This window comes from Mustelus asterias, chromosome 9 (genome assembly GCF_964213995.1).
Source record: "Mustelus asterias chromosome 9, sMusAst1.hap1.1, whole genome shotgun sequence".
NCBI lineage: Eukaryota > Metazoa > Chordata > Chondrichthyes > Carcharhiniformes > Triakidae > Mustelus > Mustelus asterias.
The window spans coordinates 64,839,046-64,863,339 of NC_135809.1; the positions used below are offsets into that span (position 1 = coordinate 64,839,046).

General features: G+C 44.1%; 1 protein-coding gene and 1 non-coding gene across 3 annotated transcripts in view; one reads left to right on the forward strand and one right to left on the reverse strand.

Moving 5' to 3' along the window:
• The window catches only part of LOC144499138 (tetraspanin-33), a 38,903-nt gene extending 16,591 nt beyond the window's left edge, over nt 1-22,312 (reverse strand). Inside the window, exons 1-3 of one of the 2 annotated variants that reach the window (XM_078221217.1) lie at nt 21,957-22,312; nt 9,411-9,468; nt 1,573-1,697 (exon numbers count right to left, since the gene is read on the reverse strand). In XM_078221217.1, coding sequence (XP_078077343.1) covers nt 1,573-1,697; nt 9,411-9,468; nt 21,957-22,013 — 240 coding nt within the window. In that variant the 5' untranslated portion in view covers nt 22,014-22,312. The remainder of the gene's footprint in view (nt 1-1,572; nt 1,698-9,410; nt 9,469-21,956) is intronic. The other variant, XM_078221218.1, reaches the window with a different exon arrangement.
• A 192-nt stretch (nt 22,313-22,504) lies between these two features.
• Nucleotides 22,505-22,687, forward strand: LOC144499385 (U2 spliceosomal RNA). Its single transcript, XR_013498846.1, has one exon. It is a non-coding gene; the product is annotated as a U2 spliceosomal RNA (small nuclear RNA).
• The last annotated feature ends 1,607 nt before the right edge of the window (nt 22,688-24,294 follow it).

Sequence of the window (24,294 nt, forward strand, 5' to 3'; positions counted from 1 at the left end):
GACTTTAAAATGAACCTGAGTTGTATATATTTTAAATTGGGGACAAGACACCAAAGATGGCTGACGAATGCACCAATACCCACAGACAGGAATGACTGCAGGTGGTCTCTACAGAACAATGCTTCCAGGCAATCCAAGGCATTTATAAAACACAAACTGATTCCTGTAATGTCCTAACTATGTTAGGGGTTGTGGGTTTCAAGCAAAGCTCTGGTTTGCATACGGATTCAATCTTCCCTAGATAAGGGGTAGGTGCCAGAGAGTTGGAAAGGGACAAATGTAACATCCTTACTCAAGAAGAGGTGTAAGGACAGTCCCAGTAAGGCCAGTTAGTCTAACATCAGTGGTGGGCAAAGTTTTAGTAACTTTAATCGGGAAAAAACTTGAGGCATTTAGAGAGGTTTGAGAGCCAGCGCACATTTGTAAGTGGCATATTGTGCTTAACTAATCTAACTGAATGTTTTGATGAAGTAACAGGGAGTTTTGGTGAAGGGATTACAGTGGAGGTTGTGGGCAGCACGGTGGTACAGTGGTTAGTACTGCTGCCTCACAGTGACAGGGACCCAGGTTCAATTCCAGCCTCGGGTGTCTGTGTGGAGTCTGCACATTCTCCCTGTGTCTGCGTGGGTTTCCTCTGGGGGCTCCAGTTTCCTCCCACACTCCAAAGATGTGCAGGTTAGGTTGATTGGCCATGCTAAATTGATCCTAGTGTCAGGGGGACTAGCAGGGTAAATACGTGCGGTTATGGGATAAGGCCCGGGTGGGATTGTTGTTAGTGTTAGCTCGATGAGCCAAATGGTCTCCTTCTGCACTGTAGGGATTCTAAATTATGCTGAATCTTTATAAAGCTCCGGCTAGGCCGCAACTAGAGAGTACTGTGTCCCATTCTGGGCACAATAGGAAAAGTTAAAGTTTATTTATTAGACACAAGTAAGGCTTACATTAACACTGCAATGAAGTTACTGTGAAATTCCCCTCTCAAAATTTCCATAGTGCCTCAAGAAATTCCAAAGCACTTTCCAAAGGATGATAAAGCTATTGAGAGTCTGCAGCGGGAGATTTACCAGAATTGTTCTAGGAATGAGGGGATTGGCAGGAGATGCAAGGGGAAGTATGAGGCTACTTCTGCTCCAATTTTCTATGTTTCTAAATATGCCGTCCTTAACTGGTCTGGTCTACATATGATTCAAGATCCACAGCAACGTGGTTGATTCTGAACTGTCCTCTGAAATGGCTTAGCAAACCACTCAGCTCGAGGGCAGTTAGGAACGGGTGACCAATGCTGGCCTTATCTGCAACGCCCACATGCTGAGAAAGAATGTGAGGCTTTCTTTATTTTCTTTAACCTCTAGGTTTTGGAAGACTATCAGTTTGGTTCCTTTATAAGGCCACCATACAGAAGGAATTATTCAAATAATATGCAACTGGAAACATTATATTATTTGCCCACATTACTACTCTGTGAATTAAATGACCAAGAGTAAGACACGATTCAGCTTCTAGTCCTACGGCATTTCTGACTTTTCTAAATGTAAGTCGATTCTTTCCTTTGCAAGAGCTGTGGACACTCACTATTTGCAGCAGAATTTGAATATCACGCAGAGCTCCAGTGCAACCCAGAAAAGTGATGCAGAATATTAAACATCCAACAATAATCAGGAGTAATGCCGGGTCCGCAGTCAGAGAATCCACAGCATCTGAAAGGAAAATGGAGGATTCGCCATGATTTCTACCCACAGTACATCAGAGTCAGCCCCGTTACAGAACAGGAACTGATCCTGCAACACACACCACAGCCACTCACTCACCACAGAAAACCACAATGTGAATTTCCTTTGTAACTCAAATATAGATTGTGCCCAGTGGACAGAGGAGGAGAGAGGCTAGGAGGTCTAATGGGCCATTTAAGAGATGGGTTCTGAGAAGTAAAGACGTTATCAGAATTCTCCGATCTCACCCGCGGCCTGGATTCTCCAGTCCTGCTGCAATGGATGGAGTTTTGGCTGAGCGCCAAATTCTCCGATCTCGCTGGCAGCAATAGTGGGGCATATGACATTTATTTGCAGGATGCGGGTGTCGCTGGCTTGGCCAACATTTATTGCTATCCCTGTGTGATGGGGAGCTGTCTTCTTGAATCATTGAAGTCCGTGTAGTGTAGGTACACCTATAGTGCTGTTAGGGAGATTATTTTCAATGCAGATAAGTGGCTGGCCAAGAGAGCCAACACACATGATCCTACATCCTTCTTCCCATTGAGCACCAACAAAGCTACAGACATCTGGAGGTGAATGTGAGGAGGCAGCTGCAACAGGTGAGACAGCAATTGATGGTGTCAGAGGAAGAGTAGGAACCTGTTTTCTGAATGGCACGATGGTGGCTGCAATATGCAGTATGATGATACTGTGCCATTGATATATTTTACGTAGAATGTTAGAGTTCTGTGTTTTTTTTCTCAAAGCAGTTGGTATCTCTGGTGGGAATGCAGCAAATGCTGGAAAGCAGGATAATTACTTAACCTTACTCAAAATAGAGCTAATTGCATTTTGTTTATAAATGCAAAAAGACCTCTGGAGTGTTTATTGATTCAAGTAATAGAAGGTGAGTTAGGTATACAGGGTCATATAGTCACGTGATGCTAAACATGGAAGGAGCTCGGTTTGTAGCAGAAAAAAACAGCTTTCTGCGTTCAGTTGTTGGAGAGGGCTGTTTAAAGATCGAAACTTACAAGCTGTTCTCGCTCTGTCTCTCTCTGAAAAGTCTCTCTGGAACCCTCACAGCTGTTACCACAATTTAAAACAAGTACACCGGAGTTTGCTAAATGTATTTAAAGTGAGGTTTGAGTCTATGGGAAAACTGTTGCTTACTTGGAACTGAAATAGTGATAAGTTAGAAATTAAGAGTCATTTCTTTTCATGTTTAAGACTTGTTCAATGGTTAAGAGTTAAGCTGCTTCATTTTGTCAGTTATATTTAAACAATACTTATGAATAAGCATCCTTTCCTCACATTTATGCCAAAATAGAAAAATTGTTGGGGTCTAATCCGGTTTCATAATCTACCTTGGAGTTCTGGTCTGGCACCCTAACAGTAGTAGTGTAATGAAATTGGTGGGAACAAGTTGTTAACATCCTTCAGTGAGAAAGGAGGTGAAAGGGCTGGCCTAGCTGTTCAATCATCAGTCATTCTCTTGGTATATGGGAGGGAGAGTTGTTTCATCTTTCCCTGTCTCCCTCATAATTCAGCATGATCTCATTCAAAGACTGTAATTCCTGAATATTTCTTCTCATTGTGATGACTCCTTTGAATTTTGTGCCCCCTTTGTCATAGGAACATGGAAAAAGGCCATTCGGCCCCTGAGCCTGTTCTGTCAATCAATTATATCATGGCGCATCTTCTATCTCAATGCCCTCCCCGTATTATCCCCATATCATAGAATCATAGAATCCTACAGTGCAGAAGGAGGCCATTCGGCCCATTGAGTCTGCACCGACAACAATTCCACCCACGCCCTATCCCCATAACCCCATGCATTTACCCTAGCTAGTCCCCCTGACACTAAGGTGCAATTTAGCATGGCCAATCCACCTAACCCACACATCTTTGGACTGTGGGAGGAAACCGGAGCACCCAGAGGAAACCCACGCAGACTTAGGGAGAATGTGCAAACTCCACTCAGTGACCCACACCGGGAATTGAACCAGGTCCCTGGCGCTGTGAGGCAGCAGTGCGAAACCACTGTGCCACCGTGCTGTCCTTTGACATCTTTAATATTTAATAATTTATCCTTCTCAGTCTTCAACATACTCGATGACTTAGTCTCCACAGCCTTCTAGGGTAAAGAATTTCAAAGATATACCACCCTCCAAATGAAGAAATTCCTCCTCATCTCAGTCCTAAATGGCCTGCCCTCATTCTGAGACTTGGGGTCAGTTAGTTCAGTTGGCTGGATGGCTGGTTCGTGGTGCAGAGCGATGCAAACTGTGTGGGTTCAATTCCTGTACCGGCTGATGTTATTCATTAAGGCCCCACCTTCTCAACTTTGTCCCTCGTGACTGTGGTGATCCTCAAGTTAAATCACCACCAGTCAGTTCCCTCTCTCTCAAAAAGTGGGAAGAGTAGCCAATGGTCCTCTGGGACTTTGGCGACTTTCATTTCATATTCTGAGACAATGTTTCCCTGATTCTAGACACCCCAGTCAGAGGAAACATCCTTCCTGCAACTATTACTGTTAAAAAATGAATATGCAAACAGTGAAGTCTTTACATGTTAACTGGTGCAACACCCTCAGCCATAAGATGAACATTCTCAGCCAATGACATGCCTATAACTGCAATGCAGTGCAAGTGCCTGTGCAAAAAAGAAAGTAGTCATGATGTGGAGATGCCGGCGTTGGACTGGGGTGAACACAGTAAGAAGTCTCACAACACCAGGTTAAAGTCCAACAGGTTTATTTGGTAGCAAATACCATAAGCTTTCGGAGCGCTGCCCCTTCGTCAGATGGAGTGAAAATCTGTTCTCCAACAGTGCACAGAGACACAACATCAAGTTACAGAATACTAATTAGAATGCAAATCTCTACAGCCAGCCAGGTCTTAAAGGTACAGATAATGTGGGTGGAGGATGCTATACACTAAACACAGGTTAAAGAGATGTGTATTGTCTCCAGACAGAACAGCTAGTAAGATTCTGCAAGATCAGGAGGCAAGCTGTGGGGGTTACTGATCATGTGACATAAATCTAACATCCCGGTTTAGGCCGTCCTCATGTGTGCAGAACTTGGCTATCAGTTTCTGCTCAGCGACTCTGCGCTGTCGTGTGTCGTGAAGGCCGCCTTGGAGAACGCTTACCTGGAGATCCAAGGCTGAATGCCCGTGACTGCTGAAGTGCTCCCCCACAGGAAGAGAACAGTCTTGCCTGGTGATTGTCGAGCGGTGTTCATTCATCCGTTGTCGTAGCGTCTGCATGGTTTCCCCAATGTACCATGCCTCGGGACATCCTTTCCTGCAGCGTATCAGGTAGACAACGTTGGCCGAGTTGCAAGAGTATGTACCGTGTACCTGGTAGATGGTGTTCTCACGTGAGATGATGGCATCCGTGTCGATGATCCGGCACGTCTTGCAGAGGTTGCTGTGGCAGGGTTGTGTGGTGTCATGGTCACTGTTCTCCTGAAGGCTGGGTAGTTTGCTGCGGACAATGGTCTGTTTGAGGTTGCGTGGTTGTTTGAAGGCAATAAGTGGGGGGTGTGGGGATGGCCTTGGCGAGATGTTCATCTTCATCAATGACATGTTGAAGGCTCCGGAGGAGATGCCGTAGCTTCTCCGCTCCGGGGAAGTACTGGACGACGAACGGTACTCTGTCCACCGTGTCCTGTGTTTGTCTTCTGAGGAGGTCGGTGCGGTTTTTCGCTGTGGCGCGTCGGAACTGTTGATTGATGAGTCGAGCGCCATATCCTGTTCTTATGAGGGCATCTTTCAGCATCTGGAGGTGTGTGTTGCGATCCTCCTCATCCGAGCAGATCCTGTGTATACGGAGGGCTTGTCCGTAGGGGATGGCTTCTTTAATGTGTTTAGGGTGGAAGCTGGAGAAGTGGAGCATCATGAGGTTATCCGTGGGTTTGCGGTATAGTGAGGTGCTGAGGTGACCATCCTTAATGGAGATGCGTGTGTCCAAGAATGCAACCGATTCCGGAGAGTAGTCCATGGTGAGTCTGATGGTGGGATGGAACTTGTTGATGTCATCATATAGTTGTTTCAGTGATTGCTCACCATGACTCCAAAGGAAGAAAATGTCATCGATGTATCTAGTGTATAGCATCGGTTGAAGGTCCTGTGCGGTGAAGAAGTCTTGTTCGAACCTGTGCATGAAGATGTTGGCATATTGAGGTGTGAATTTTGTCCCCATGGCTGTTCCGTGTGTCTGGATGAAGAACTGGTTGTTGAAGGTGAAGATATTGTGGTCCAGGATGAAGTGGATGAGTTGTAAAATTGCATCTGGAAACTGGCAGTTGACGGCATTGAGTACGGAGGCCGTTGCAGCAATGCCATCCTCGTGGGGGATGCTGGTGTAGAGTGCCGAGACATCCATTGTGATGAGGAGTGCTCCTGGTGATGCTCCACTTCTCCAGCTTCCACCCTAAACACGTAAAAGAAGCCATCCCCTACAGACAAGCCCACCGAATACACAGGATCTGCTCGGATGAAGAGGATCGCAACAGACACCTCCAGACGCTGAAAGATGCCCTCATAAGAACAGGATATGGCGCTCGACTCATCAATCAACAGTTCCGACGCGCCACAGCGAAAAACCGCACCGACCTCCTCAGAAGACAAACACGGGACACAGTGGACAGAGTACCCTTCGTTGTCCAGTACTTCCCCGGAGCGGAGAAGCTATGGCATCTCCTCCGGAGCCTTCAACATGTCATTGATGAAGACGAACATCTTACCAAGGCCATCCCCACACCCCCACTTCTTGCCTTCAAACAACCGCACAACCTCAAACAGACCATTGTCCGCAGCAAACTACCCAGCCTTCAGGAGAACAGTGACCATGACACCACACAACCCTGCCACAGCAACCTCTGCAAGACGTGCCGGATCATCGACACGGATGCCATCATCTCACGTGAGAACACCATCTACCAGGTACACGGTACATACTCTTGCAACTCGGCCAACGTTGTCTACCTGATACGCTGCAGGAAAGGATGTCCCGAGGCATGGTACATTGGGGAAACCATGCAGACGCTACGACAACGGATGAATGAACACCGCTCGACAATCACCAGGCAAGACTGTTCTCTTCCTGTGGGGGAGCACTTCAGCAGTCACGGGCATTCAGCCTTGGATCTTCAGGTAAGCGTTCTCCAAGGCGGCCTTCACGACACACGACAGCGCAGAGTCGCTGAGCAGAAACTGATAGCCAAGTTCTGCACACATGAGGACGGCCTAAACCGGGATGTTAGATTTATGTCACATGATCAGTAACCCCCACAGCTTGCCTCCTGATCTTGCAGAATCTTACTAGCTGTTCTGTCTGGAGACAATACACATCTCTTTAACCTGTGTTTAGTGTATAGCATCCTCCACCCACATTATCTGTACCTTTAAGACCTGGCTGGCTGTAGAGATTTGCATTCTAATTAGTATTCTGTAACTTGATGTTGTGTCTCTGTGCACTGTTGGAGAACAGATTTTCACTCCATCTGACGAAGGAGCTGTGCTCTGAAAGCTTATGGTATTTGCTACCAAATGAACCTGTTGGACTTTAACCTGGTGTTGTGAGACTTCTTACTGTCCCAAAAAAGAAAGGGCATTGAGAGCTGTGTGTACCACCTACGAGATGCACTGCAGAAACTCATCAAGGTTCCTTTGGCAGCAACCCACAGCCACTACCATCAAGAAGGACTTTGTGAATGGAAAATCATGTCTCACAAATTTGACTGAGTTTTTTGATGGAGTAACAAAGATTCGGCATGTTTGGTTTCATCGGTTGGGGTGTGGAATGGACTGCCTGCTGTGATAGTGGAGTCGGACACTTTAGGAACTTTCAAGCAGTTATTGGATAAGCACATGGAGCACACCAGAATGATAGGGAGTGGGATAGCTTGATCTTGGTTTCGGACAAAGCTCGGCACAACATCGAGGGCCGAAGGGCCTGTACTGTGCTATTCTGTTCTATGTTCTATGTTCTATCGGTCAGAACATTGAATACAGGAGTTGGGACGTCTCGTTGAAGTTGTACATGACATTGGTAAGGCCACACTTGGAATACTGTGTGCAATTCTGGTCACCCTATTATAGAAAGCAGATTATTAAACTAGAAAGAATGCAGAAAAGGTTTACTGGGATGCTACCGGGACTTGATGGATTGAGTTATAAGGAGAGGCTGAATAGACTGGGACTTTTTTCTCTGGAGTGTAGGAGACTGAGGGGTAACCTTATAGAGGTCTATAAAATAATGAGGGGCATAGACAAGGTAGATAGTCAATATCTTTTCCCAAAGGTAAGGGAGTCTAAAACTAGAGAGCATAGGTTTAAGGTGAGAGGGGAGAGATACAAAATTGTCCAGAGAGGCAAATTTTTCACACAGAGGGTGGTGAGTGTCTGGAACAAGCTGCCAGAGGTAGTAGTAGAGGCGGGTACAATTTTATCTTTTAAAAAAAGCATTTAGATAGTTACATGGGTACGATGGGTATACAGGGATATGGGCTAAATGCGGGCAATTGGGATTAGCTTAGGGTTTTTTTTAAAAAAGGGCAGCATGGACAAGTTGGGCCGAAGGGCCTGTTTCCATGCTGTTAACCTCTATGACTCTATGACTAAGGACAAGGCAGCAGATACTTGGGAAAACCATCACCTGGATGTTCCCCTCCAAGTCACTCATCATCCTGACTTGGAAATATATCACTGTTCCTTCACTGTCGCTGGATCAAAATCCTGGAACTCCCTCCATAACAGCACTGTGGGTGTACCTACACCACATGGACTGGTGCTCACCACCACCTTCTCAAGGGCAATTAGAGATGGGTAATAAATGCTGGCCTAACCAGCAGCACCCACATCCTGTAAACAATTTCAATAAGAGGGTGACAATGCCTTACAGCTGGCTCCCTCCTGACCCAGAGCCAGCACTGGCTTGTTAAAGTCCATAGATATGGCAGGTAAGAATGTTTTGGTTTATGTGCCAACTCAGCTGCCTGGCATGGGATCTCTCATCCTTCATCACATCAATGCCCTTCATCTTCACTTTCACTGAACTTGGCATTTTATGTATGCATATATTCTTTTCAAAATGGATGAAAATATCTACGCTTTGATTGCGCCGCAGAAAAGTGGAGGAATACCTAGTTTTGGAGAGTTTGGAACTTCTGAGGGAGGAAGAGAGTTTAGAGAAGCACTGGCTATAATAATATTCAGTAAGAAGTCTAACAACACAGGTTAAAGTCCAACAGGTTTATTTGGTAGCAAACGCCACTAGCTTTCAGAGCGCTGCTCCTTCGTCAGGTGGAGCGGGAGATCTGCTCACAAACAGGGCATATAAAGACACAAACTCAATTTACAGAATAAATTGATTTTGTAAATTGAGTTTGTGTCTCTGCATGCCCTGTTTGTGAGCAGATCTCCCACTCCACCTGACGAAGGAGCAGCACTCCGAAAGCTAGTGGCTTTTGCTACCAAATAAACCTGTTGGACTTTAACCTGGTGTTGTTAGACTTCTTACTGTGTTTACCCAAGTCCAACGCCAGCATCTCCACATTATAATAATATTTGTCAGAAAGAGGGAGAGATAAAGTTTGTTATTGAGAGCGATTGAAGACAACTAAAACTGTGCATATTAGTATTAAACAGTAATAAGTTGAGTAATAAACATCAGCATCCCAACTTTACTCATTCTGTATTAATGATTTACCTCCCTCCATTGCAGCTTTTGCATAGATTCCCACAGCTATCATCAGCCCACTTGCTACCTGTTAAAGAGAGAAGGAAAAAAACAAGAGTCACTCCAACAAGAACTACTCCAACATTTACTCAAAAACCTTCCATCAATCTATCTTTTATATATTAAAAATCTCACACCTACAACTACTTCCTCTCAACCTGTCACATTCAGTTCACAACAATCACAAACTCACATTCACCTCCTACTCTAAAGTGCATAACCTAACGGGTGAGAGTCTCACCAGCAGACAGGTTGAGGCAGCAGCAGTGACAGGAAATATTACAGAGATGGATGTGCGAGTTGACCATTCCTCACCTCGATGAGGTGGGGGAGCGGGTCAACCAACATATCAGAAGGAGACAAGTTTGAGAGCTTCATATAACTGAACTTCATTAACAAATCTTAGAACATTTAACCCATACTGATCTATTAATGAATGATTAGGTGAAAGGCTAAGGTATTACCCACAAGAAATCAGGTGATCAAGCTCATGTCAAAGGAGATGAGTCTTTCACTGCAGTTCTTGTTGCAAGGGTTGAGGGTTACCCCAGGTTTTCGCTGCTCAATGTTCTGAATCTTTGTTCTTTTATTCAATTTTCCATGGAATACAGCAAGTCAGCACCTCCCTCCCACAGACACATCCCCTACCCCACACCCGCTCACTCCACGCATACCCCACCGTGTGCCCACCGCTCCCCCCCCCCGACACACACACCCCCAACCCCATCCAACCCCCCCAACCACCCTGAGGACCATCTGTTCAGCAATTGTTATGAATGGACTGTTAATCTTCCTTTACAACTGCAGAGTTATAGGTTAATTGACTAACAAGGACACTGTCCAGACGCGAGTTTATTAAAACTGACTGTATAACTCTCCTCTTCTCACAGAATCTGCAGGGTTGGATTATTTTTCAATCATGCTTTAAATCCGTAGAATTCATAAAATCCCTCCAGTGCAGAAGGAGGCCATTCGGCCCATTGAGTCTGCGCCGACTCTCCGACAGAGCATCTTACCTATTCCCACCCATTTACCCTTTAATCCCCTTAACCTCCACATCTTGATACACTAAGGGACAATTTAGCATGGTTATTCCATCTAACTTGCATGTCTTTCGGAGTGTGGGAGGAAACCGGAGCACGTGGAGGAAACCCACAGAGACACGGGGAGAACGTGTAAACTCCACACAGACAGTGACCCAAGCCGGGGGTTGAATCTGGATCCCTGGCACTTTGAGGCAGTAGTGCTTAGCCAACATGTCATTTACAGCTGAAACTGCAACTGTAGCCATTTTAACAACTGCAGACTTGTCCATTTTCTCAGTAAGCCTCAGATTCAGCCATGGAGCCCATAGCTAGGGATGTTTTAGTAATGAAGAGGATATGGGGTCAGGAGCTCGGCTCAATGTTTCGCACTGAGTCAGGAGATTGTTGGTTCAGAGTCCATCCCATGGATTTGAGCACATAATCTACATTAACACCTCAACACAGCAACGAGGGGTATGCCGGCTGGGATTCCATGACTGGAATTCTTCAGTTCTGAGGCCAAATTCTCCATTCTTGCTGGCAGTAGTGGCAGGCGAATGAAATCAGAGAATTCCGCCATCTCTCATACGAAATGTTAAAACAGGATTGCAACTGGCCTTTCAAATCGACATAAGGAGATCTCCTTCCATTTTTTGAAGAGGATTAGAGGAGTTCTCCCCAGTGTCTTGGTCAATGCTTATCTCTCAACCAAAAACAATAAAACATCTGAGTCGTTCAACGGAGATGAGAAGAACTTTTTCTCTCAGTGTCGTGAGTCTGTGGAACTCTCTTCCCCAGAGTACAGTGGAGATTGGGCCACTGAATATTTTTTATGGAAGAGGTAGATAGATTCTTGACTAACGAGGGAGTGAAAGGTTATTGGGTTTAGGCAGGAGACGAGGTCACAATCAAATCAGCCATGATCTTATCGAATGGAGGAGCAGGCTTGAGGGGCTGAATGGTCTACTGTGAATGGGATTTTCACAATAACTTCATTGCAGTGTGAATGTAAGCCTACTTGGGACGAATAAATAAACTTTACTTTTCCTGCTCCTAATTTGTGTGTTTGTAGGTAGACTCAAAAGCCTTTCTTTCAAATACTTACACGAGGTCCTCACGTGCTGTTCACTCAGTCTCATTTGTTTGGCCCCAGTTTGTATCCCAGACAGGCTACTACAATGGACAGAGCCTCAGAAAATCAATCCTAAAGATGCAGATATGGTCTCACTGCAGCTGGAGCCTTTGCAACAATGCTATCTCCCTTCGTTGTATTTTATGCTTGCAAACATAAAACCACAAATTCCATTTGCTGTCCCATTGCACAAAATACAAAGGAAAGGAGGTCACATTGTACTTGTAAAAATTCCAGCTGCAGTGAGTCTTTACAAGCAGTCTCAATATTGTTCCTCAAATCAAAAGATTGGATTGTTTAAATGAAAATTTTGTTACTCGTTGTGGAAAACTAGATTTTTAATATTAGTTCATGGGCATCGCTAGTGGGCCAGCATTTATTGCCCATCCTTGAATGCATTTAAGAGTCTACCATATTGGGGTGGCACAGTGGTTAGCACTGCTGCCGCACAGCGCCAGGGACCCAGGCTCAATTCCGGCCTTGGGTCACTGTCTGTGTGGAGTTTGCACATTCTCCCCATGTCTGCGTGGGTTTCTTTCGGGAGCTCCAATTTCCTCCTACAGTCCAAAGATGTGCAGGTTAGGTGGATTGGCTATGCTAAATTGCCCCTTAGTGTCAGGGGGACTAGCTAGGGTAAATGCATGGGATTATGAGGATAGGGCCTGGGTGGGACTGTGGTCGGTACAGACTCAATGGGCTGAATGGCCTCCTTCTGCACTGTAGGATTCCATGATTCTATATTGCTGTGGATCTGGAGTCAAAATTAGGCCAGACCAGGTAAGGTTAGTGAACCAGATTAGTAAACCAGATGGGTTTTTACAACAACAACAATGGTTTCATGGTCAACATTAAACTTTCAATTCCAGATTCTATTGAATTTAAATTTCACCATCTGCCATGGTAGGATCTGAACGACTGTCCAGCCTGGGTCTCTGGATTACTAGTCAATTGACAATACTGCAATGCCACTGCCTCCCCATTCTTTCAGTCAGATTATTTATTTTTTAAAACAAGAAAAACAACTTGTGTTCATACAGTTCACTTAACATAGGAAACCATCACAAGACATTTCATAGAACATAGAACATCACAGCGCAGTACAGGCCCTTCGGCCCTCGATGTTGCGCCGACCAGTGAAACCAATCTAAAGCCCATCTAACCTACACTGTTCCAATATCATCCATATGTTTATCCAATGACCATTTAAATGCTCTTAATGTTGGCGAGTCCACTACTGTTGCAGGCGGGAACATAAAAAAAACAGAGCCAAAAAAACGAACATTAGGATTGGTGACCAGTGCAAGAGGGTAGAGTTGGAGCAATGGAGTGATCATGGACATTGATAGAGCTGGAGGAGGTTACAAAGATATGTGGGGAAGATGCCATGGAAAGATTTGAATATGGAGATTGGAATTTTGAAATGAAGGCATTCAGGGACTGGGCACCATTGTAGATCAGCGAGCACAGTGTAATGCGAATTAGGTTAACAGGCAACAACATTTTGGATGAGCTCATTTATGGAAGTGGGAAACATCCAGAATAGCATGGGAATGGTTGAGTCTGGAGGTAGAGTTGCCAACTGTTTTCTTGAGATTTCATCACATCAGGGAACAGGAAGCCTATTGGTTCCCCTCCTCTCCCATCACCTTACATCATGCACTGGGAGCTTTGCCATCAATGGAATAGCAGCGAGGGGTTGACCACATTGTCCTCTAAGAGCAGGAAGTGTGAACATTTAGAAATTTGCAAAATTGCCATCACCCCCTGCACAATTCCTATTAGTTATTTGATAAGGTGACCTAGGATAAGATTTCACCATTGAGGCAATTTCCCAACTCAGCAAAACTTCTAACTATCTAAGAGAGAGCTTGAGACTGAAAAGAAACTTGCATTCATGAAACCCATTCAAAACAATGAAATCCCCTAAAGTGGTCAATCTGTCGTAAAACCAAACAAACTTCTATTCACTAACCACATCACAGGCAGATAATCCTTTAACAGTTTCTTAAAACTGTCAATAAAACTGTGAACTCAGCCAAAAATGGTTCATCAGATTTTGATGAACAAGCTTGATGTCACTACAGAGACAAGTATATGCTGCCATCAATGTTCGCAGAATACCAGAATGACTACCTAGTGTTCAAGGTAAGAATACAATGGAGGAGGGAGAATACATAATGTTTACTTATGTATGATGGTTTATTACTCATTCTCAACAGACTTATTTGAAGCTGAGTTTAACTGAGCTTACTGCCAGGTATTGGATTCATTTCTAATCAAAATTCTTTATTTAAGATTCCCTCTGTAGTAATTTTAACCATTTTCAGGCATTATGTTACATGTTGCAGCACCATGAGATAACTAGTTGTGGTCTCAAGGTCATGTATCATTCTATTCATCATTCATGGTCCTGATGAGTTTCATTGATTATTGGCTGCGTAACTCAATGAGTTAATTTTCAGACGATCATCAGTCATTCCCCAGGATGTAGCTGAAGACATTAACCTGTTCATTATTGACTTCAGTAATTTGGTATTATTATAATCTGGTATCATTGCCAACTGGTGGATAGAATGCTTCCAGTCACATACTCGTGACACAGGACAGGCAGTAATTAATCACTGTATTTTTGGTCACGAATGATCAAGAGTCATGTCCCTCCCAGGGGTTGTATTTCTCCCAGGAGCACAATACACGGGAGTCTACGTTCAATCACTGTCTATTCAAGGCATAGCAACTGTCCAATCAGCTTCATTGCCTGCACTTCACTGCCCATCCTCTATACAGTCTTACTGCTCCCACAGTCCTTAGCCTGATACAGCGTTAGCTCTTTTAACCATCAGGCTTTGCTAGTGTCTTCACTTTGCTGGTGTCTTGATGAATATGCAGATCAGGCTACATGGAATAGATGGGTCACTATCAGCAGTCAGGAAATCCATGTGGGCATGTCTCAAAGACTAGGCTTATATTCGTTAAAGTATTGAAAAATAAGGAGTGACCTGATTGAGGTGTTTGAGATGAACAGATGAGTTGCTAGAGTAGAGAGGAGAGTAGATAGGCTCTGGCAGGGAATCTAAAATAAGTGGGTATGACCTAAAGTTAGAACTGGGTTGGTCTGGGATGAAGTCAGGAACGCTTCTTCACACAAAGGGTATTGGCAAGCTCGACTCTCTCCCCCAACATGCTGCCAGGAGATGAATGAAATTTTTAAAGCTGAGACTGATAGATTCTTGTTCGGTGGAAAGGACTAGAGAACCAAGGCAATTAAATAAAATACGATGCTGATCAACTACTATCTAAATGAATAACAGGATAGGCTTGAGGGGCAGGATAGCCTATTCCAGCCAACATATGAATTCATCCAGATTCATATGTCATCCAAATAACATTTGAATTCCCTCTGAGGGAGGGAGGGTAAATATTTCAATAGCCTATCTAGGAGGAAAAGCCAGATTCATGGGTGAACATCTTGGTCTGATTAATGCACAGGATTGTGTGTTCCAACACTATTCTGCCTGTTTCGTAATCTGGGTGTAGATGGAGCCAGAATAAAGAGCGTCCAATTTCTGATGACTATAATATGGAATAAGGAAAGATGGCACTGGAGGTTTGTACAGAAAATCCTCAGATTAGGATATTGCGCCCGTTCCCAAACTCTCTCAGATGTGCCATCAAATTTGCTTAGACAATGAGAAAAAGTAAAAATCACATTTGTGCAGTTTTTGGATATTAATTCACCGGGATTATCATAGAATCACAGAATCCCTACAGTGCAGAAGGAGGCCGTTCAGCCCATCGAGTCTGTACCAACAACAATCCTATCCTATCCCCATAACCCCACATATTTACCCTGCTAATACCCCTGACACTAAGAGACAATTTAGCATGGTCAATCTGCACATTTTTGGACTATGGGAGGAAACTGGAGGAAACCCAAGCAGACATGGAGAGAATGTGCAAACTCCACACAGTCGCCCAAAACCAGAATTGAACCCAGGTCCCTGGTGCTGTGATGCAGCAGTGCTAACGACTGTGCCATCGTGCCACCCTTAAGTTTTTAATTTATTAGATATATACTAAATGAAAGACAAAATAAAACGTAATGAAGGCAACTGGTATTCAAAGGATTCAATAGGGGCAGTGGTCTTGTAACCATACTAAAGTAGAGCCATGAAAGTTTAGTCATGGCTAGCTTTGACAGGACAGTAATATTAACCCTCAACTCCTATTTGTTAATATGATAACGTGACCTCCAAAACAAAATGTATTTAAACAAAGGGCCTCTATCGTAATGGTATGTGAAGGGGAAACATTGAGAACAAACCGGTTTCTCACCCTAGTGAAGAGATAAGCAAATGAGATAAAAGCAAGCCTGTTTAAATTCTTTTGATGTAGATTATATATCTTGGGTTCAAGTCACATGAGGACGGCCTCAACCAGGGGTCTTGAGTTCATGTCACACTATCTGTAACCCCCATGATTTGCCTGGGCTTGCAAAATCTCACTAACTGTCCTGGCTGGAGACATCTCTTTAACCTGTGCTTAACCCTCTCTCCACTCACATTGTCTGCACCTTTAAGACTTGATTACCTGCAAAGACTCGCATTCCAATCATTATTTTGTAAATTGAGTTTGTGTCTTTATATGCCCTGTTTGTGAACAGAACTCCCACTCACCTGATGAAGGAGCAGCGCTCTGAAAGCTTGTGGCTTATGCTACCAAATAAACCTGTTGGACTTTAACCTGGTGTTGTGAGACTTCTTTCTTAAATTATTTTGCACAGCAAGGACATGGGTTTAGCAACATCAGAGTGTGAACCCAGTAACAACAAACTGCACTTGATAGGAGCTTTAACATAGTAAATTGTCCCAGGACCTTTCAGAGGAGTGATCTCAAATAACATTTGACAACAAGGCAATAAGGAGATCTTGAGTCCAAGGACCGAACCCACCTCCCGGAAATACCTGCCAGTCGGGAGATGTGGATTGGGCTCATTAGCAACGCTTGAATCCACAAATCCATGACCAGTGACACAGACAATCATACTCATTAGCGTGTAATCGCTGAAGATAGGTTATCAAATGCTTGGTCAAATAGTTAGGTATTAAAGTGCATCTTAAAAAGAGAGCAGACTTTTCCTTTATTTTTTCATGGGACATGGGAGTCACTGGCAAAGCCAACATTTCAATCCAATTCAATTTAATTCAACTTTATTATCATTGTATAATGCACAAATATAAATACAATAGAAAGTGGGTGTCCAGGCTACCAAAATACAAAAAAGGAAAGAAATCCATTGTAAATCAGGCCTTGAAGAGAAAGAAGGAGAAAGCCAATATAAATCTGGGCTTACTAATCAGACCTTGAAGAGAAAGAAGAAGAAATAAGACAAAGCTGTACAGCCACCCAGGAAAGGACCATTCACACTGACAGAAGGGAGAGGTGGAATATCCTCAACCCCAGAATAATATCAGGGAAATTGGTTAAGGAACCTCAGAGACTAACTCTGTGAAGTCTGAGACTTTGTGGGGAGATGTGGGAGGATGCAAATATGAAGGGGATAAAGACTTGGTGGATATATAGGGCAGGATTTCCTGGCCATCACCGTTTCACTGTGATGACCACCCCTGCCCCCTCACCACAGGTTCCCCAGCGGCAAAGGGTGCAAACAATGGGAAACCCCACTGACACCAGCCAATAGCAGGCCACCTCCGCTGTCACAAAACACGCCATGGAAAATCCTGCCATTGAGTAAGGCGTTAACATCAAAAGCATATGATGCTGATGTAATGATGTTACTTCACATAATTGAGTAAGAGATCTGGGATAGGAAGAAGTTCCAAACGCATGCAGAGTTCCCGATATATACATAGTAGTTGTAATTAAAGAGTAACAGTTTCTACAAACTACAGTCTCCAGCAGCTTACTTTGGGAAAATAGACAAGTCCCAAGGAACCTCATCCAGAGCCTCAATACAGAATGAAACAGCTGATGCTCTGTATGCAGAAAGAAGGGGAATGCATTTCATCCAATCCCTACAACTGTTTAAGGCTTTATTTAATTTTTTTATGGCCATAGAATTTAAAGTGATACCAAGCAAGAAGGCTTGGGTAAAATTGGTAAATGTCAGAGTTATACATCAAGCGAGAAACAGGCTGAATACAAGAAGTACAGAAGAGAACGGAAATCAAAAATGAGGGTTTAGGTGGGAATGTGAGAATCGGTTAGCAGGTAACATAAAGGGGACGGCAAAAGTATTTTATAAACATTTAAATATAAAAATGTAGTGAAAGGATGGATTGGGCCAACTAAGGACCAAAACAAAAATGCTCTTGTGGAAGCAGAGAGCATGTCTGAGCTACTAAATGAATTGATTTGCCTCTGTTCTTACCACAGAAGCAGATGCTACCAAAGTAGCAGGAAAGTAGCAGGCAATAACAATGTGTGATAGGATAAGAATAGATTAATAGAAAGTACTTAATAGTTTAGTGCTCTAAATTGAGAAATTTTGATGCTGAACACAAGCTTGAGGAACAGCATCTCACTCTCCGATTAGACACATTACAGGTTTCTGAACACATCATTGAGCCAGATTTTCACATGGCATGTTTTGGGAGTTAACCAGGGCAGGGTTGAAGTCACAGTTTATGGAGGTAGCTGGCCATTTAAATCACCAGCTTCCCCCATTGAAGTGGGATTTTGGTAGTCCAGGTGTGTGCATCCTGGAGTTTGCCTGCACCGATCATGATGCCTGCCTAAACTAAAACCGTATGCACTTACGGAGTCTGTATTCTTCCATTCTCATCTTATTCATGTATTCGTCTAGTTGCCCCTTAAATGACGCTATCGTACCTGTTCCGACCACCTCCCCATGCAGCACATTCCAGACATTCATTTGATGAAGACCTTCTCCATCGTAGCAAAAATGACAGATTAGCCCAGAAATTCTAAGTCCCGGCCCCAGACACGCCATTTTGGGAGTTAACCGGCGCAGGGTTGAAGCCACAGTTTATGGAGGTAGCTGGCCATTTAAATCACCAGCTTCCCCCATTGAAGTGGGATTTTGGTAGTCCAGGTGTGTGCATCCTGGAGTTTGCAGATTGGACCAGATAACAGCAGGTCTGAATGTGGTGGATTCATTTAAACATAGACATAGCAAAAATGAGCAGGAGCAGGCCATTCGGCCCTTCGAGTTTGCTCTGCCATTCATTATGATCGTGGCTGATCATCCAACTCAACAGCCTGATTCTGCTTTCAAAGAACAAAGAAAAGTACAGCACAGGAACAGGCCCTTCGGCCCTCCAAGCCTGTGCCGAACATGATGCCTGCCTAAACTAAAACCGTATTCTTCCATTCCCATCTTATTCATGTATTCATCTAGTTGCCCCTTAAATGACGCTATCGTACCTGTTCCGACCACCTCCCCAGGCAGCACATTCCAGACATTTACCACCCTCTGTGTAAAAAACTTGCCTTGCACATCTCCTCTAAACTTTTCCCAGCACTTTCTGTTTTAAAATAAAAACCTATGTCCCCTAGTACTTGACTTTTCTACTCTAGAAAAGTGCATCTGACTATCCAGATAAGAATAGATTAAGATTAATTTCCTTCCATATCCTTTGATCCTTTTGCTCCAAGAGCTATATCTAACTCCTTCTTGAAAACATACTTTGTTTTGGAATTCCACAGGCTTACCACTGTCTGGGGCACTTCTTTGGAGAGGTAAGGTACCCCTTCAGATGTGGCCCCGGGACATCTTTGGGAGAGATAAGGTACTCTTTTGGATTGTTAAAAATAAACATTATTGTGGGTAAAAAGTGTACTGAAACTGTCAAAGCCATCAAGGAACTGTCAAACTCTCAAGCAAATATCAAAGCCATCAAAGAACTATCAAAAAGATAGTAGGTGAGTTGTCATTGAGGGGTAAGGGCAAAGTATGGTGGGGGCATGTACTGCCATGAATTGGCATCACAACTATATGGGGCCTTGTGGGGGACATCGTGGGTATGAAGGGCTTGAGTTGGCATGATGGTATGAGAGCAATGGGGGTGGGTAGAGGGGCATGATTTAACATGGAGGGTATGAGGGGTCATGGAGTGGGTAGAGGGGAAAGGTTTCATATTGGCACCAATGCTTTGTTTCTTTGCTACAACCATTATTATTCCCTTTGCCTTTTGTTCCAAGACATTTTTGTTATTTCATTTCTGTTGTTCCCTGTGCCAGACCTTCCCTTTTGCTCTCCCTCCTCTTCCCCCTTTCAACACCATTAATCTCAACATATTTCAACCTCCCTTCATTCAGGCGAACCTCATATTCGAATCAAAACATTAACTATGTTGTTCACATTACGGATGCTGCCAGATCTGCTTTTTCCCAGCACTTTCTGTTTTTATTTTAGAAAGGTCACCCAGACTGGGTCAGATATCAGATGAGGGGCATAACGATGGAAATTGCAGAGGCTCTGGCTACAATGTTGCAATCCTTATATATAGGAGTGATACCAGAGGACTAGAGGGTTACAAGAGTTACACCCTAAGATGGAGACAAGTGATTGTATGAAAGGGGAAGTAAGTGGCCTATGTGATGGAGATGGAGTTGGAATCTCAGCTTTGAATTGAATATGACAAGGAGCTAGCAAACAGTCAGATTAAGCCTGAGGCAGCCAACAAGAACAATGGAATGGGTGGTACAAGAACAGAGTTTGTGCAGAAGTTAGGGTAAGGAGTTGGTGACATGAGCTATAGACGATAGCTTTGGTACTCCCAGGATTAACTGAAGGAAACAGTAAGGGGGGTAAATTCTGATCCCACCCTCTGCGGAATCGTCACAGGTGGGATGGACAATTTAGTGGACCACTTAAAGGTCTGTTGACCTCGGGTGGAACGTCCTGTCCAAAGTCTTTGCTAAAGATTCTGTGGCTAAGATTGGACAGGTAAGAGTGGAACCAAGCAAGGACAGTGTGACTGAGGTAATGAGTAAAGGTGAGCGGTTTAAGGAGCATGGGGATTTGACTACACCAAAGGCTTGCAGGGATGTTGAGGAACTGTTCCCACTTTGGATCATGCTGTTTCAATGCTACAGGGGAGTGGAAATCTGATTTCCTTCTGTGAATAATTATTGGCACCAGAAAGGGAATTTACATTTTGCATCCTGTGCAATAAAAACAGATCAATCAGCTACACAGATTACGGTACCATGCATTAATAATTTTACATTCCTCCAAAAGCTGATAGGCTTGCCACAACTAATCACCGTATTCCTAACGAACTCCCCAATGGAACCAAGAGCCAGCCACAACTATTTAAATAACCCCAAGGCTGTATTTTCAGGGTCCCATCAGCAGCAACAATAACAAGAAAATTTTGCAATTATCTCACATCTTTAATTTAATAAAATGTCCCAGAGTAATTCACAGCAGCGTTATCAATCAAGGTTTGGAGCAACATAAAGAAATGAGGTAGAAAGATTTAGGGCAGGATTTCCAGAGATTAGGACCAAGATTACTGAAGGCAGGCCTGCCATAGGTGGAGCGATGGAAATCAGGGAAGCACAAGAGGCTGGAATGGAGAAGTGAAGAGTTCCCGCTGGGCACAGAGAAAGGGAGGGCGGTCACAAAAAAAGGGAGGGAGGTCACAGAGAGATTTGAACACAAGGGTTGGGATTTTTAGCATGGTGGGTTTTCACTTCCCGCTATCCTAAAAAGTCAGTGAGGAAATCATTCCCATTGACAGTGCCTGGGGGTAGGGGAGGGACAGGGGGTACAAGGGGAGGGATGGAGGGGAGAGCGGCAGAGGGGAGAGAGGCAGAGGGGAGAGGGAGAGGGGCAGAATGGAGTGGGGAGAGGGGCGGAGGGGAAGGTGGAGTGGGGAGAAGGCGGAGGGGAGGGGAGGTAGGGTAGAGGAGAAGGAGGAGTAGTGGGAGAGCGGTTGATGAGTACAGGAGTGGGAGAAGGGTTGGTGAGTAGGGGGCGCAGGGAGGGGTTGGTGAATAGCGGGCTCACATACCCATCACGATGGATGCGGATGAATGAGTGAGCACGGAGATGGAGTGTGAGCCTGACACACACACAGATACACACACACTTTCTGATCCTCTCACCTGGTCATTTAATTAATTATTCTTTTTTAATTTATTAAGTTATTGTTCTGATATTGCTTTGCTGTGCCAAATGTTATCTTCCTGAAATTTTCTCATCAGCCGCTTGGATGAGTAAAAGATCCAAACGTGGCTCCCTTGAGCAAAAGGTGAGACAAGCCTGTACTGGAGGGTGATGCTGGTTGTGGAGTTGGCAGCAGTTGCAAATGGAAATGATTGACATTAAAGAAAGGGAAGACTAAAAGAGCATGTTAACTCACTTACCCAGAAGATGAAGCAGAATGCGAACAGCAAATATTTAATTAGCCGATTTGTCTTCATATTCTGATGGCACTGACAGAGCCAATAACAGCAGCCGTTGAATGACACTGTCTATTTTAGCTGCATTCAGTGCAGTCTGATCGGAGGGAGTGCCCACACCTGAAATAAGTGATCTTGTCTTGAAATTGGGCAAAGTTAATCATTGTTCAGTGTACAAACAGCAGATACCAATCTGCACCCAGCCAAGACATTGAATTCTAATGCTCCCTCTGATAGTAAAAACAAATTAAGGCACTGGTTTATCCACTTATTTTTGATCTCTTTTCTATCCAACTCCCACTGCTGAGTGGGTTTGTGGTATTTGTCAGTTCCTGCATTCCTGATTACCTGAAAACAGCAGGTCTGGATTTGCTAAACACTAACCACTCACCCACAAAGCAGCCTGTGTTTGACGTGTGACAGAAAGTGGAGCCCCCACAAACTTGTAACTTGAAAACTTCCAACAAGTATCATTTTTGGCATTGATTTAATTAGGATAATGTGAATTTAAAATCGCTTCTCGGCCTTTTGGCTAAGATCAAGTGTAGTATCGACATGCTGTACTTGGTTGACGTCATTAGGTTACATTTTAGCTTCATTTGAAGCAATTTTTAAAAGCGGCATCTCGGCCTTTTGGCTAAGATGCAAATGAGATCACACCTTGGAGGAGGTGCAATGCCTACTCCAATCAGCTTGGATCATGTAGCTCAAGCCCAAGAAAGGAGGTGAGAGCCCTGTCTTGTCAGCTTGGATCGGGAATGTCTCACTTGTTGAGACTCTGAATTGGACTTGATTTGATTGAATTGGATTTTAAAAATGTGAATTTAAAATGGACTGTAGTTGGCTGGAGCTGAAGCATAGGAGATGAGTAGGTTTGTGCCCACTTGGAAGAGAGGTGCTTCAGGAAGGTTTTTGGTGAGCTGTGTATTGGGGTGAACAGCTGATGTTTAAGTATCGGTTAGTCCTTATTGATGTTCTGTATGTCCAGTCTCACTAACACTGCTGTGTGTAAGCTTCCTGCAGTGAAAACATCATGGGCAGCAGCTCTGCTGGTGCTGTCAGATTTAAAGGCCCGTAGCAGACTAAAGGTACAAAGCATGATGATTTGGTACATTTGTCAACATGGAGGGAAGTCAGTGGAAGGCCAAAACAAATGCTTTGCGCCACAAACAATTTCCTCGTTTGGCGCTCCTTACAAACCTTGCAACTTTGTTTGTCCCTGCTCCATGCATTCAGTCCAGCTCCACAAGTTTTTGAAGATGATTTTGGTCTCCGCCAGTAACCTTTTGTGAATTATTGAGCTGTTTTTACCACAGACTATCCAACCTTTAGCATTTGAGTTAATGTTGGGCCAAATTCACAGTGTTCTGCTAATCCCCTAAGTCTTGCCACAAGGCCTAAGGCTGTCTTCCCTGGCTAACAGATTGCCAGACTGCCATATGAAATTTGTATCTCAGCCTAATGATCAAGGGGCAGGGTTAGAATGGTTTTTGACCATCTCCACAAGCTGGTCAAATTACTTTGTGTCTGGGGCATCTGGCGATGTTAATGTTCTCACTAAACTATAAGTCTGTGAGCCACAGACTGTTAACAAAATAGCCTTCTTCTTGTCTTCATTAACAACAAAGTAATATCTCAGCCTTTCCATCTACTGTTCCAAGTCATCAACCTCTGGTTCAAATGGCTTGATCTTTCCTATTCTAGGCATTGCTAAATGAGTGTACCATACTTCCTACTCTCGACGCTCAAGTCTCCTCTCCCTCCAGCTGGACACTGCGATCCCCAATGACTTTGATGCTTTGCCATGTTGCCAGTGTAATAGATCGAGGGCGACTCGATGCAGCTTTAACTATAAAGGCTCTGTTGCCAGTGGAATAATTATATACATGTACAAGAAGGTAGAACTAGACTGCAAATGCTACTGTTCTTCTGGATTTGAGGGCTCTAATTACCAGTCCCTCTTCGACTGGTGGTCCGCACCCTCCTGTTGATTGGCTCAGCTTCCTGCCGGGGTGATCCATAGGATCCTCACTGGTCACATGGCCTTTGGAATACGTCCCCCCCACCCCCCTTCAAGGGCCACAGCATTCTACTAGAAACAGTGTAGTCTTTGAGCTTGTAACAAATACATCACCACGGCCTCGCTGTCCAAACTGCGGATTGTCATGGACACAAGGAGAAAGTGACGCCAGAAGTTTGTATGGGGCACTAACTCAGCCTTAGCCCAGATTTTAAACTTCACATGAAGTTTATAGCTTTGGTTTAAAAACTTGCTGGCTGCAGCCAAAAAAAAAGACCTGTG